We start from the raw sequence: 13,349 nt of genomic DNA on the forward strand, positions 1-13,349 counted from the left end.
AAGAAGACTCAATGGACACGAGCTAAAGCTGCTAATCATTTAACACCCTAGAGTCGAGATCACCTCACAATGTGTGGTGAGAGTATCGCCAGGACAAATGTCGAACAAGACTCGGGAATCAGAATGGGGAATCAAACAACGTAGCCATCATTCCCGCTTTTTCGAGCATAACGAGCAGGCTTTCACTATTAATCATTCGACATTCTCTCCCCCTCTTGGCACTCGTCTGGTGCTGACAGCAAATTTACAATCTTCCTTTGCTTGTGTGTCCTAAGGGGAGACTAATCGAAGTGGCTGAAGATGGTCCTCTCGGCTTCCGCCAACTCTCTCAGTATCGTCGATTTCCGCTTCTCCGACCTCACCTGGATGCTGCACTCGAATTTCTGGGGCACCACCACGGCCCCGTCCGTGTACCCCGACACGAGGTCGTAGTCCGGAATAAGCAAACCGCCGGAAGCATCCTCGGCCGGGCCAACGTCGAATCCCCACAGCAGTTTGGCAAAGGTGACGAACAACGACCGCTCGGCGAGATGAATGCCCGGGCACAGTCGACGGCCGAACCCGTATCCGTAGTGGTCCCTGAGCTCGTAGTCGGCCACGTTTGCGTATTCAGACGCCAGTCCGGGTTTTCCGATGTAGTTGTTTGGGTCAAAGTCATGGGCATTGGCGAATTTGGCGTCGTCATAGTGAAGCCCGGCAAGGTTGACCACGATGGTGGTGTCCTTGGGCAAGGTATACCCGTCGACCTGCACGGCTGGATTTTACACGTCAGCATCAGTAGGGCCAGGCTCTCGCCGCTAAAGCACAAGCGTCGGCGTCGACGGATGCATTCGTACCTTCTGTGAGACGGTGTGGAAAGGCAATGGGAACCACGGGACGGAACCGTTGGACTTCCTTCATCAACTGGTTGACGATTGGTAACTTTGGAAAGTCGTCCCAGGTTGGTGTCCGGTCTTCACCGACAACGGCATCGATCTGTTCCTGAACTTGTCGAAGCAGTTCGGGGCGCGAGGTCAGCATCTGGACAAGGATGATCCACACGTTGGCGGTGGTCTCGGTTCCCGCGTCCAGCACGACGCCGGTCATGTAGAGCATTTCGTGCCAGGAGAACCCAAGTTTGTCTTGTTGGTCGACGATCTGGTCCGCAAATGTTTCTTTTGGTCCCCGCTTCCTTCTGCGCTCCATCACCAATTCCATCAGGTGGCCATAGAGAGCATCACTTGCTTTCTGCATTTCAAGGCACCTTGATTTCCAGTGGTCGAGGAATCTTTCGGGAACATAATGGAGGAAGCCGAAGATGTCTACGGGAGGCAACGCTCCTGGCATGACCAATTCGGTCATATGTTCGCCTATGTGGTTAATCTGCTTAAAGTGTGGTGTTTGAATGTCTGGTGTCCGAATGCCATAGGCTAAGATATGTGAGCATGGACGAATTGCCCCTGGCTGCACCGTTCACTGGTATGTCAGGTACTTACTGGCGCTCATGATGAAACTATTTGCGTATCGCTTCGCGTGTAGCATGAAATTCGCCGGGTCGACCAAAAGGTCTCGCATCAGCTGCGTGGCTTCTGCGTTGATAAATGGAAGGTGCTTCTTCTCGACCATCGATTCCATAAAAAACTGATGGAAGAGTTTTCGACCGGCCCGGAAACGCGGATCATTGGAATTCATCAACAACAAGAAGTCGCCCTTGTACACCAACTTGTCGACTGCGTAGGCAACTGGTCTGGAACTGCTCAAAGAGCTTTGCTTATCCATGATTTCTTTGACCAAGCGCCTCTTGGAGATCACCACGGTGGTCCCGGAAGCGACCTTCAACGAATATATGTCTCCGTACTGTTTCGCCCATTTCGAGAACTGGATGTAGGTTTTTTTGAGGGGAATTTGGTGAATATTCCCAATGACTGGCAATGTTGGAGGGCCTAATTACACTCAGCGATGGTGATGTCGCTGCCAATACCCCAAAAGCTGACTCACCGGGCGGCAATGTCTTTGCCCGCCTCCCTGGGATAGTCAAGATGTAAACCAACCCCAAAGCCCCTGCGAGCAAGGCTAGAACAGCAGCTGAAGTGAGCATAGCTGCAGATAAAGACTTGGGATTATGACCCTCTCTCACTTGGGCTGGTCCTTTTTTTCAGCAGAGTGAGAAGTATATCTCTGAGATAACATCTTTCAACATCGTAGATATTCCCAAGCACAATTCTTAGGGGAGCATATGCCAAGGTACATATTTCCGTTCGTGCGACATTTCCGAGTGTGGAGGTGGAAATAGACAAATCCTGGAGAATAGTGAAACCTATCATCTTGATCAGGTCCACTGCCTCCAAATTTGGGCAGCCACCCTTCGAGGTGGCGGCGAGGATAATCCCTAAACCCCACGGGCAACATATTCGAGGTCGCCCTCGCCACCTAGACGGCAGAGATGAAGTCCTCCCTACTCACGGTCGCCATCAAGAATCCCGCCTCGGCTTTGAGGATCGCCAGATCGAAGTCCGCCATGGAGCAGGAGGAGAAGTCCAAGCTACAGTTGTCGAAGCAGTTACACGCAAGTCAAGATATAACAAACGAGCGACAACTTAGTCTTAGAAGATATTGTTATCGGATGGACATACTGTACAGTAGATATAACAACGTTCCCTCTAAAGGACTCCCTCTAAACGACCCATAGCGGCAAGGCTTGGGAGAGTTGCACGTGATTCCCGAGCAGTTCTTAGTCATCTTTTGACGCCAAGCCCCAGCCCATTTCGCGTCTCCTCCGGCGCAGTCGCGGTTCAAGATCGCCCGCAAACTGCTCCGTACTCGAAAGGACAGCATCAACACTCTTTATCTCGATTCACTGCTGGGTCTCGCTGTCGCATATATATCAAAATGAATATGCTCAAAGATCCAGCGGCAGGCGTGCCTCCACAACTGGTAAGGCTATGATTTCCAAGATCGATTGGACATACTGACTGAAATGAATTAGCTGCCTCATCTCCATTTACTTTCAAAGAATCGATACCCCGTCGCAAGCAACCCTTCCCTCGAAACCATTGTTGGGTACCTTTTGGAGGCCCCAAAGGTGGTGCGCGAAATTCAGCCGGTACAATGGCAGATGATCGAAACTCCTCAAGATGGTACCTTGATGCTCACATGGCAGCCGAATGAAGCGTTGGAGACGACGTTCGCAAGTGATGGATACATCTGGGCGGATGCAGAACACAGATTCACTTCTGAAGTCCGGGGTTATGTGAGTGACGGCGATCCGGTTTGACAATCGTAACTAACACCGAGAAAGACGCTCGAGATTTTTGTGCAGAGATCGGGTTATCGAGCATCCGGCGAAGCAATGGCATCTCACAGCAGAAAGCGTTATCGACTTGTCGCGGGACCTGCCAACCATGGAAACATCGACCCCAGTCTGTGGCTTACGCACTATTCCAAGGCTTCGTCTCGAGATCATATTCCTGCAGCGTCCATCCCCATCACCCCATTCGTCCAGGCGCAGATTCAACAGAGACGATTGATTCAAAGCCAAGGACAACTACCCCGTAAAGAGTTCATGTTGCACGATCGTTCAAATTGGCCCATCATTCAAATGCCGACAGCAATGGGACGAGGTGGCGTGCCGGGCCAAGCCAGGAGACCTGGGAGTGTTGGAGGAGAAGCCACGTTGGAAGAGGAAGAAGATGTTTCCCGAGGGGATTTGCTTGACTTTATGACTCCGAGGGACATCAGCCGATATCGTTACGAACAACATCATGAGTGGATGGAGGAAATTTTGGAGTCTCCGTACCCTACTCTGGCCATTGTGCCCAGCGATTTAGGACTTGGGCGAAAGGGAGCTCTGGAAGAATTGACAAAAGACTTTTTCGATGCTCCTTTGTCTGCAGCTCATGAGCCAAACGCCGGGCCACCTGCACGAGTTGGTAAATTGCCAGCAGGTCAAGTGGAAGAATTCACCAACCGAGCGACCAAGAAACTGGCCGAGATGCAAGAGGAGCTTGAGAAGATGAAGAAGCGACACGCGCGAAGGATGGCCAGACTACAGCAGTCGATGGCTCTCGCAACTGCTGAAAAGAAATTACGGACCGTGCCTGACGTGCCAGAACGGCGAAGTTCTACCAACAGCAAAGCCGACGGACCGGAAGAGACGCCTCGTGGTGCAATTGAAGAAATTGTACATTCTGTCGAAGAAGGAACCGGGATGAAGGTTGCACGGACCAGTGTTGTTACCGTTGTGTCTAAAGGCGGTCTCACAGAGATCTCCAGGCCGGCACCTAGCACATCGTCTGCAGCGCAAGCCACCAGCCCAGAGAAGGCTGCCGCTCCGCCTACAGAGATGACAGATGCACCACAGACACAGCAGCAGCAACAGCAACCGGATCAAGTTCAAGGAGCAAAAGTTGACGCCAACGATACGCCTATCTCGGAGCCACCGCAACAGGATGTCTCCGAATCCAGTGCACCTTCTGAAGCTCGACCTCCGTTCGCCCAACAAGAGCCCGAGAAACAAGAGGACGCGAAGTCTGAAACGGTCGGTGGTGATGTGGGGGCGGATGACTTGGAAATGGATGTTCCCATGGGAGGTCTTGATAGTGCTGAGGGCAATGGAAGTGGAAATGAAAACCAAGACAGCAGTGAATGGGTCATGGTTGATCAAGAAGGTAGTGGCGGTGGTGATTCCGGTGGTGCCGAGGTGCCTGAGACTACGGATGAGGCACCCACTCAACAGGAACAGACTACTACGGACAATACCACGAAGCCGGCTGAACAGACAACTACTGTTCCACCTCCAGAACTTCCTGTACAGTCTGCCCAGAACAGTGGGCTAAGCACTCCTGGACTCAACACTCCTGATTTCGACATGGGTGGAGATTTTGACAATGTCGAAGTGGACACGGCTGGGGATGCACTTGCAAGTTATGACAACGACGGGGATGATTTGAATTTGGACAATATGGAGGATTCGGCGTTTGGGGATGCATTTCATCCTCCGGAAGATGAGGATATGTCTTGAGCATGTATACATAGGTACGGAGCAAGTGTCTCGGTAGATTAACCTCGAGGTCAGGTAAGGTGGGCAATTTGCTTTTTGGAGCCGGGTGGTTGAGGTTTGCTACTTGATCTGCCTCAGGTAGTATGGAGTATGAATTTTACGCAATGGTTCTCAGATCTCGATAACCTACTCCGTACCAAGGGGGGTTTGCTTTGCGTTGCATTGTCTAGCGAAGCAAAGCAGTATGGTAGGAATTGGTGTGAAAAGCAGGTAGACAGAATGCTGAGGTTCCAAAGGGCCACGTTGTAACAAACTTTTTCGAGAGGTCCATGATAAAATTGTAGCTACAACAGGTATAAATAAATACCTGACACATAGAGTTGATGGTGGTGTTTTTGTATCGGTGTGTCTATTGAAAATATATTTGATTGTTCCGTTTTGATATTATACATACATGGACTACTCGTATATATATATATACATACCTACATACAGATAGATAGATAGATATTAGATGTTGGTTACAGTAACTCTGATCCACTGATTTTCATCAAATCCACCCACGTGCTCGAGATCTCAACGCATCCTCTACGTACCTGGTTTTTGATTGGACGACCGTGGCTCGCCCTCTCGCTCCTTAGGTTACTCTTGTAAAGCGACCAACCAATTGTCAATACCGCACGACTGAGTTACTCGTACTCCGTCAAGATGTTGAGACAAGGTTTTTTCTTTCTTTTTTTTTGTTCGCTCCCCTTACAGTGCAAGACTGAGTCCGAAATTCTAGGCGAGAAGAGACCATACTTGTGCGGATAAGATTTCCGTTGTCTACGACGACCGGATACCACCAATTCTCTTCTCGTTCTTCTTGTCGAAAATGACGAATTGATTGGACAAAGGCATTTGTCCATACACGACGAGAGATAACCACCGAATACAAAAACAAATCATCATGTCGTTACGGACTTTGGAACCGAGTAGTCTTTATGGATTGGTTGATATGGGAAGGTACGTTTCTTCTTCTTTTTTTCTTTTTTTCTTCTTTTTTTTAAATTGTCCGGGAATTCTTTTCCTTTTGATTTACATTCTCGGTCTGTACACATGCAATGACTTTGACTACAATCTCAATCACTCACTCACTCTTTGTACTTATTTGTGTAGTAACGGTATACGTTTCTCCATCACCAATCTAGATTCCTCGACAGCTCGATGTCTACCTACCATCTACACTGATCGTGAAGGTATATCACTCTACGACGCACAATATTCGAGGGGAGGTTCCAAAGGTCCGATCCCTCCGGAAGTGATCGACGACGTGGTTCGGTCGTTACTTAAATTCAAAACCGTCTGTGCCGATTTTGCCGTACCCGAAACGAACATTCGTATCCTCGCTACAGAGGCGACTAGGAACGCCGTCAACAGTGAGGATTTCCGACGACAGATCAAAGATGCCACGGGTTGGGAGGTGGACATGTTGCCCAAGGAGGCCGAAGGAAAAATAGGAGCGATGGGTGTGGCTAGTAGTTTTAGTGAGGTCGAAGGGTTGGTGATGGATTTGGGTGGTGAGTTTACCTGTTATCGCTCCTCGCTGATGCAATTCGTCCTTTGACGATCCTCTCATTTTGACAAAGTTAAACAGGAGGAAGTACACAAATAACGTGGATGGTCTCTCGAAACGGTACCGTCGAGACAAGTCCCCAGGGCAGTATAAGTTTCCCGTACGGTGCCGCTGCCATGACACGACTACTCTCCGAAATCTCACAATCCAAACAAAACACGAGCGGTTCAACGTCACCCCTGAACCTATCTCTGAACAGCCTAAACCTGTTCAAATTCAAATCATCTCCTACTTCGTCCGCCTCCGCCTCCGAACCATCACTTCCGAACTCAAAAGAAGATCTTGAACAAACAATGATATCCCAATTTCGACAAGCTTACGCAGATCTGTACGCCGACATGCCCGAAACGCTCCGTTACAAGGCCAAGCACGGCGGCCTGACACTGTACCTATCCGGTGGCGGGTTCCGAGGATGGGGCTACTTACTCATGAGCCAACATAAAGTCAGTCCATATCCTATCCCGATCATCAATGGCTTCAGTGTAAGAAAGCGGGAATTCCAACAAACCCGGGAGATCAGTGTCGTCGCAGCGGAAGAGAGTGTGTTTCGGATAAGTAAGCGACGAGCGGCACAGGTTCCGGCCGTTGCTCTTTTGGTGAATGTGCTTGTCGAGGCAGTACCGGTGGTTTCGAATGTGAGGTTCTGCCAAGGTGGTGTGAGGGAAGGGTTCCTATTTGATACGCTGAGTCGGGATATTCGGGCCCAGGATCCTCTTGTAGCTGCAACACAGCAGTTCGCAGGTCCAAACGCAGAGGAGATTGGAGACATGCTCTTCAACGCCATACCGGGGGAGAATAACCTGGACAGAGAAGTCCCAAGGACAATTGGACGTGCATTGGCCCGGGCAGTTGCGGATCTGATGTTTCTAGGGACTATCATCGGGAACAAGGAGTCCAGAGGCATGGGTGCACTGTGTTTACCTATCACGGGTGTGCTGTCTGGCGCTCATGGCTTGAGTCATAGTCAGAGAGCTGTTCTGTCTCTGGCTCTATGCGCGAGATGGGGAGGAGATTTACCGCCTCCGTATGATGATCTGGAGAGACGGTTGAAGGGGTTATTGAAGAATCAAGAGATTTGGTGGGCGACGTATCTAGGACGAGTCGCAGCTTTGGTCGGGAGTCTATATCCTGCTGGACGGATTGGTGCGAAAAGAAGGTTGAAACTGAAGGCGTATTGGGCTGACGGGTTGGGTAAGAAGGGCCTGGCTCAAGGGGTGGTACTGGAAGTCAAGTGTCTGAAAGACGATGTCTTGACAGAGCCAGCGATTCTGAATCCTATGATTGACGAGATTGAAAAGTTGGGAAAGAAGAAGAACAAGGCTGGTGGGGAGCATGGGTTTGGTGTTCCTGTTGATATCAGGGTTGAGAGGGTGTTGTCGGTGACTTCAGTTTAGTCAATAATGGTAATGAATGAAATGGGAAGGGAGGAAAGATATAAAGATGGCTGCTGCTGATGCCGCTCAGAACGATTGAACCCTCTGAATTCTTTTTCTTCTTCTTCCATGTCTCACATTGTTTCAAGGCGCAGGTCTCATGATCATATCAACCACACACACACACACACACAACACACCCACACAAGTATATTGTATTCTAGATATAGGCTGCGAATTGCGTCAGATTGGGCAAGATATATGGAGGCTGAAACATGACCGAACCAACTGTGCGTCGGTTCGCACCACCCAGGATAGCCTCATGACACGATAATTGTATAGGAACTAGCGGCTCTGGACCTGGATCAGCAACTACAACCACATCTCCTAACCGGTGAACTACTCTTGCCATGGATGGATGACCCGGCAGCGATGATACGCTCCTCAGATCCGAGCGGTCCAATGAGACTCTCGGGACAAGTGGCCATAGTCGTACCTGGCATGGCCACAGTTGTTGTGTGGGATGTATGTCTGGAGGACAAGCAACAGAAGGCACATGAGCAGATTCGACCCGCTGGTCGAAAAGAGCATCATGCGACTCCTCGACCTGGCGGAATTATTGAATACACCGGAGTTGATAAGCGACCTCATAGCCTATGTTCAAAACAAGGAGGAAAGTCGCAATGGCCTCGACAAGTGTCTCTCATCGGAGCAAATGTCAGACTTCGCGTGGGGCAGGGGTTGTCCCGTCGAGTTCCAAGACCTGTGCGATCATTGGCGATGTCATCGTCTTTCAAGGAATCGAGGAGAAGACTCTCATTGTCAGAAAGCCGACCGTCGACGTCTTCAAATTGGAACATTGGACGAGCGGTTGCACTTCCCAGAGTAATCGTGGAAAGAAGCGGCGTAGAGAGTTGAAGAATGCTTTGAAGGTAAAGGGGATTGGTCAGAGTCTGGTGGAGTGGGTTGAGGCTGAGAAGTGCGAACCGTCGTTGGTCGAGGTTACTTGTAAACACTTTTTCGGACCCTGAAGCGGGAAGGTGGGTTCGGAGAAGGGTTTCTTGCGTAAAGTAATTAATTCATATTGTTTGCAGCTTCACTACAGTAACATTTTCAATAGATACAAAGTATCACGTTCCAATTCGATTCAGTCCGGTCCAGTCCAGTTCAGTCGACGCGTTCAAGGGGTTCAGCACACATCTTGGGAAAGAACTTCTCATTTCTAGGACAGCCACATATTGTTTTTTTCTCTCTTTTACTTTTGCCACACGCCTAATTTCCTTATCACGCGTTCGTTGGTGCTTCTCTCCTCTTCAAAGTTCTCGCTTCGACGAATATGTGTGCCGAATACGAATTCATGTAACAACCTAGGACACAATCCCAGCCACGGCCGCGCACCACAAATTTTGTTCTTCGTGGCGGTGAGGCGCCGTTAGACGAATACGAGGTGTATCCTCCTTTATTTACTCCGTACTCCGTGAGAGTATACGTGAATTCAGGGTTCGATTTAGTACGGGATGTTGGTGATCATTGCTTCCGAACTGACTTCCTATTACGGTTAGATTCCTTTTTCTTTGGTTCCGTATAGTGGAGTGTTTTTTTCTTCTGGTTTTTGCCGGCCACGTTTCAAAGATCAACATCCGTTTTGTATTCTGTATTTTACAAGATAGTAATGGTAGTAAGAAATGTCCATTTACTGACAAGTTGCAGTACTGGTACAGATATGTGGCGGTAAGTGTGTATGTCTCCGTGCCTGAGTTATGTATGGTTTTTCCCCCCCTGACTGGCCCGGTAAACCAAAAGAAGCAATCGGTTCGGCTTATCATCCAACATTCCAACCGACAGTACGGAATAAAAGATTCAAACGTGATACCGACAAACGAAGAAAAATACTCGGTATCGTCACCGCTAGCAAGACCAAGTACGAGTACAGTATTATCAGTGAACAATAATGAGGCGCTGACAATGATTGAGTTCTAGGGTCTACACTCCGTCAAAGGTGAGGAATTCTTGCTTTAAGCAACGCCACAGAGGTCTCAGAAAACCCCCTTGTTTTACGTCTTTTTTGCTGTACAGAACACAGTCACCTATCCTGTTCTGTACGTTACTATGCATTACCGATAAAATGTATGTACTCCGTACTCCGTACTCCGTCCGGGAGATGTCAAGGTCAGGAAAGACGGAACGATAGCAAAGCTTTTGCCTCTTTCGGAAACTTCCGCATTCCTCTCGCCGACCAAACTACTGTACAGTACGCGAGTTGTTATTCCCCGGTCCACTACCTTGACCAAAAGACTTGGTGTACGGAGTACATTTCCAGATGATCCTACAATAGTGGACTCGTAAGGTCTGTCTCTCGATACAAGTCTCTTACACAGGAGGGGGACTTTTCATCGAGCGAACAGAGAGAAAATCTTTCAATGAGTGTCGGTTCCATTCCTCTATTGCAAAAGGACTTGGCAAGATCTTTCTTTCTTCGAACAAAATACTCGTAGAAGCCTGCCCTCTCCCCCCCCCCGGGGGAAATCAACCTCACCGGAAGTATTGCGCCGGTTGAATTCGATCACTGATCGACGACTGATCAATAATGACACGACGGGAAAACAAGCTTGACCCTAAACCAATGCATGTCATCCCAGACGGAAGGGATGTCAAAGTCGGCAAAACGCCACCAACCAACCAACCAACCCCTTGACTTTCTCGTATTGTATTCGACTTTCCCACACCGCTTTCCCACATTTTTGTACGGGAGTATGTACTCCGTACAAGTTGGTGATCGTCACGTCAAACAACAACAACACATTTCCTGAAGCGGAAACAGCTTTGGCAATGTCGGTCGATGAAAACTTGTCCAAACTTGACCAACAAGGCAAGTTGGTTACTCTGTACGGTTAGAGTCTCTACCATAGGTGTGTTTTCTATCCTGTATGGTTGGAAATGCCTTGTTTGTCTCTTGTGATTTAATTGTCTCGTGGCTTCAAGTTCAGATGTATTGGTTTTTCCATCTTACTTCTCACCCTTTTGCCATAGAGCGACTTCCTTTTGTGGAAATGAGGTTGTCCTGTTTCAAAGACTGGGTATTACCACTGACCGACTTCTTTCGCTGTCTCACCGTATCACCGCCGTCGAGCAATACACATCACTATCAGTCTGTACAGTACATTGATGGTCGGAACTGCAAGTACCTCTGTCCTTCGTTGGTCAAAGTGCGTGGCTAGGTAGTAAAAGCACAAAGTATTACAGCTGTCTTCATAGGATCATCACAATGACAACTACAGTGACTACTGTGATATGCTCTTCTCCTTCTCATCTAGGTAGGTCCCTTGGCCGTAAGAAATCCAAAATCACAACCCAAATGGGATTGATTGACTTCTCTCTCGTACAACCCCCGATAACCTCTTCGATCACGTCTTGAGATCCATTGTTCAGATTGACCGCCCTGATCCGCCGCAGCCGCCCGTCGCTTACGCTCAGCTATTCTCCTGGCGATTTCCTCCTCTTCGACGTCGAGTTTCAAAATCCTCTTTTCGACGTCACACACAATCTTATCGCCCGTCCGGACCACCCCAAACACGGAATCCAAATCGGCGGACTCGGGTGAGATGTGCAACGTGATGGTCCCCCCGGCCGTCCCGCTCATCCTCCCGTCGCTTATCCGGAGCATGTCCAGCACCCCCTGTCTGCCTAGTTTCTGAGGGATGGGGATCAGCCCTGCCTCGGGCATCCCCGGGTTCCCTACGGGACCTATACTCTTGAGCACGAGGACAGAGTCCTCACTGACATCCAAATCCGGATCGTCGATACGCTTGGCCATGTCAGCCGTATTTTCAAACACGCAAGCCGATCCTCGGTGGTGTAATAGTTTCCGGTTCTTTGACGCCGACGCTTTCATGACGGCGCCGTTGGGACACACGTTGCCGTACAAGACCACCAGACTCGATTTCGGGTAGAGGGGGTCTTCGAGCGAACGTATAATTTGTCTCGAATATGGAAACGTCTTGAACGGCGTGCTGGCCAACACTTCCCCCAAGGTCCGTCCGTTGATCGTCCTCGCCTCGAGATGTAATAGTGGTTTCAGGGTGTGTAGCAACGCCAACATCCCACCGGCGTTGTGGAAATCCGTCATGTAGTTGTCCCCGCTCGGTTTGAGGTCGACGAGCAAAGGTGTCTTCTTGCCAATCTCGTCAAACGTCTCGAGGTCGATCGTGTCGGCCACTTTGGGGTGCCTGTTGATGATGGCCAGTAGGTGGACGACCGCGTTGGTACTTCCACCTATCGCCTGGAGTACCGTGATGGCGTTGATGAAGCTTTCCCGCGTGAGGAGATCCTGCGGCCTCATCCTTTCCTCGTTCAACATCGCCACGGCGTTTCTCCCGGCCTGTTCGGCGACCCTCAGTCGGGCGGAACTGACCGCCGCCGCCGTCGCCCCGGCCCTCAACTCGAGCAGACCCAGCCCGGCGGTGACGCATGCCATCGTCGAGGCCGTCCCCATGACTCCGCATGTGCCACCGGTCGGGGCCAACTCCTCGTTGACCGACATGATGTCCTCGACGTCGGCCCCCCCGGCGCGGTACTTGGCCCAGTAACTCCTGCAGTCCGTGCACGCCCCTACCCTCGACCCTTCCACGGAGCCGGGCATCATCGGGCCCGTGATCAGCGGCACGGCAGGCTTGTCGGCGCTGATGCCGCCCATCAGTTGCGCGGGGACGGTCTTGTCGCACCCCCCGATCATGACCACGGCGTCGACGGGTTGCGCCCTGATCATCTCCTCGGTGTCCATGCTCATGAGGTTGCGCAGGTACATGCTGGTCGGACTCGCGAAGCTCTCGTGGACGCTGATGGTCGGGAAGTCGACGGGCAGTCCCCCCGACGCCAGGACGCCTCGTTTCACGGATTCGATGAGCTGCGGCACGTTCGAGTGGCACGGGTTGAAGGACGAGTACGTGTTGATGATGCCTATGATGGGCGACGACAGTGCCGAGTCGGAATACCCCAAGGCTTTGATGAAGACTTTTCGCAAGAACAACGAAAAATGTGCATCTCCGTACGACGTCAGTCCCGACCTCAAACCGGACGTGGATGTGATGGGTCGAGACAGGTCGTAGTCGGCCGAGATGCTGTCCTTGGTTTCTTCTTGTTTGCGGCCGTTGGTACCGTCCGGAGAAGCCATATTGTTTGTTGTTGAGCATGTAAAAGAAAATTGGTTGACAAAGGTTTGTCGCTCGATCTCGCTCGATATCTCAAAGTCAAGAATTACTTACTGTGTACCTACTTTACTGTACAGTGTATATGTCGCCATCGGTAATGGTCATCATGTTGGTCTCGATTGGAGGACTCTGAAGATATGAGTGCTCGAGTCACCAAGTCGAGCGGGGATTCTTTA

At 50.3% G+C, this 13,349-nt stretch overlaps 5 protein-coding genes across 5 annotated transcripts; 3 read left to right on the top strand and 2 right to left on the bottom strand.

The window, feature by feature from the left end:
* Positions 1 to 35: 35 nt before the first annotated feature.
* PV06_06605 (uncharacterized protein) lies at positions 36 to 2,314 on the bottom strand. The gene is made up of 4 exons (XM_016407744.1): positions 1,978 to 2,314; positions 1,476 to 1,922; positions 837 to 1,409; positions 36 to 754 (listed from the first exon to the last, which is right to left on the bottom strand). The coding sequence occupies exons 1-4, from the start codon at positions 2,075 to 2,077 to the stop codon at positions 282 to 284; spliced, it is 1,593 nt and encodes a 530-aa protein (XP_016261224.1). The 5' UTR covers positions 2,078 to 2,314; the 3' UTR covers positions 36 to 281.
* Positions 2,315 to 2,788: 474 nt separating this feature from the next.
* Positions 2,789 to 5,286, top strand: PV06_06606 (uncharacterized protein). Its single transcript, XM_016407745.1, has 3 exons — positions 2,789 to 2,913; positions 2,966 to 3,229; positions 3,278 to 5,286. Exons 1-3 carry the CDS (start codon positions 2,869 to 2,871, stop codon positions 4,997 to 4,999), a joined length of 2,031 nt encoding a protein of 676 aa, XP_016261225.1. The 5' UTR covers positions 2,789 to 2,868; the 3' UTR covers positions 5,000 to 5,286.
* Positions 5,287 to 5,737: 451 nt separating this feature from the next.
* On the top strand, positions 5,738 to 8,068 carry PV06_06607 (uncharacterized protein). Its single transcript, XM_016407746.1, has 3 exons — positions 5,738 to 5,983; positions 6,137 to 6,537; positions 6,615 to 8,068. The coding sequence occupies exons 1-3, from the start codon at positions 5,928 to 5,930 to the stop codon at positions 7,985 to 7,987; spliced, it is 1,830 nt and encodes a 609-aa protein (XP_016261226.1). The 5' UTR covers positions 5,738 to 5,927; the 3' UTR covers positions 7,988 to 8,068.
* Positions 8,069 to 8,649: 581 nt separating this feature from the next.
* PV06_06608 (uncharacterized protein) lies at positions 8,650 to 8,997 on the top strand (the record flags this gene model as incomplete). Its single annotated transcript, XM_016407747.1, has 1 exon — positions 8,650 to 8,997. The coding sequence occupies one exon, from the start codon at positions 8,650 to 8,652 to the stop codon at positions 8,995 to 8,997; it is 348 nt and encodes a 115-aa protein (XP_016261227.1).
* A 2,279-nt stretch (positions 8,998 to 11,276) lies between these two features.
* On the bottom strand, positions 11,277 to 13,222 carry PV06_06609 (dihydroxy-acid dehydratase; the record flags this gene model as incomplete). The annotated part of the gene is made up of 1 exon (XM_016407748.1): positions 11,277 to 13,222. The coding sequence occupies exon 1, from the start codon at positions 13,134 to 13,136 to the stop codon at positions 11,277 to 11,279; it is 1,860 nt and encodes a 619-aa protein (XP_016261228.1). The 5' UTR covers positions 13,137 to 13,222.
* Positions 13,223 to 13,349: the final 127 nt, after the last annotated feature.

The sequence above is a fragment of the Exophiala oligosperma genome (assembly GCF_000835515.1).
Source record: "Exophiala oligosperma strain CBS 72588 unplaced genomic scaffold supercont1.6, whole genome shotgun sequence".
Taxonomy (NCBI): Eukaryota; Fungi; Ascomycota; class Eurotiomycetes; order Chaetothyriales; family Herpotrichiellaceae; genus Exophiala; species Exophiala oligosperma.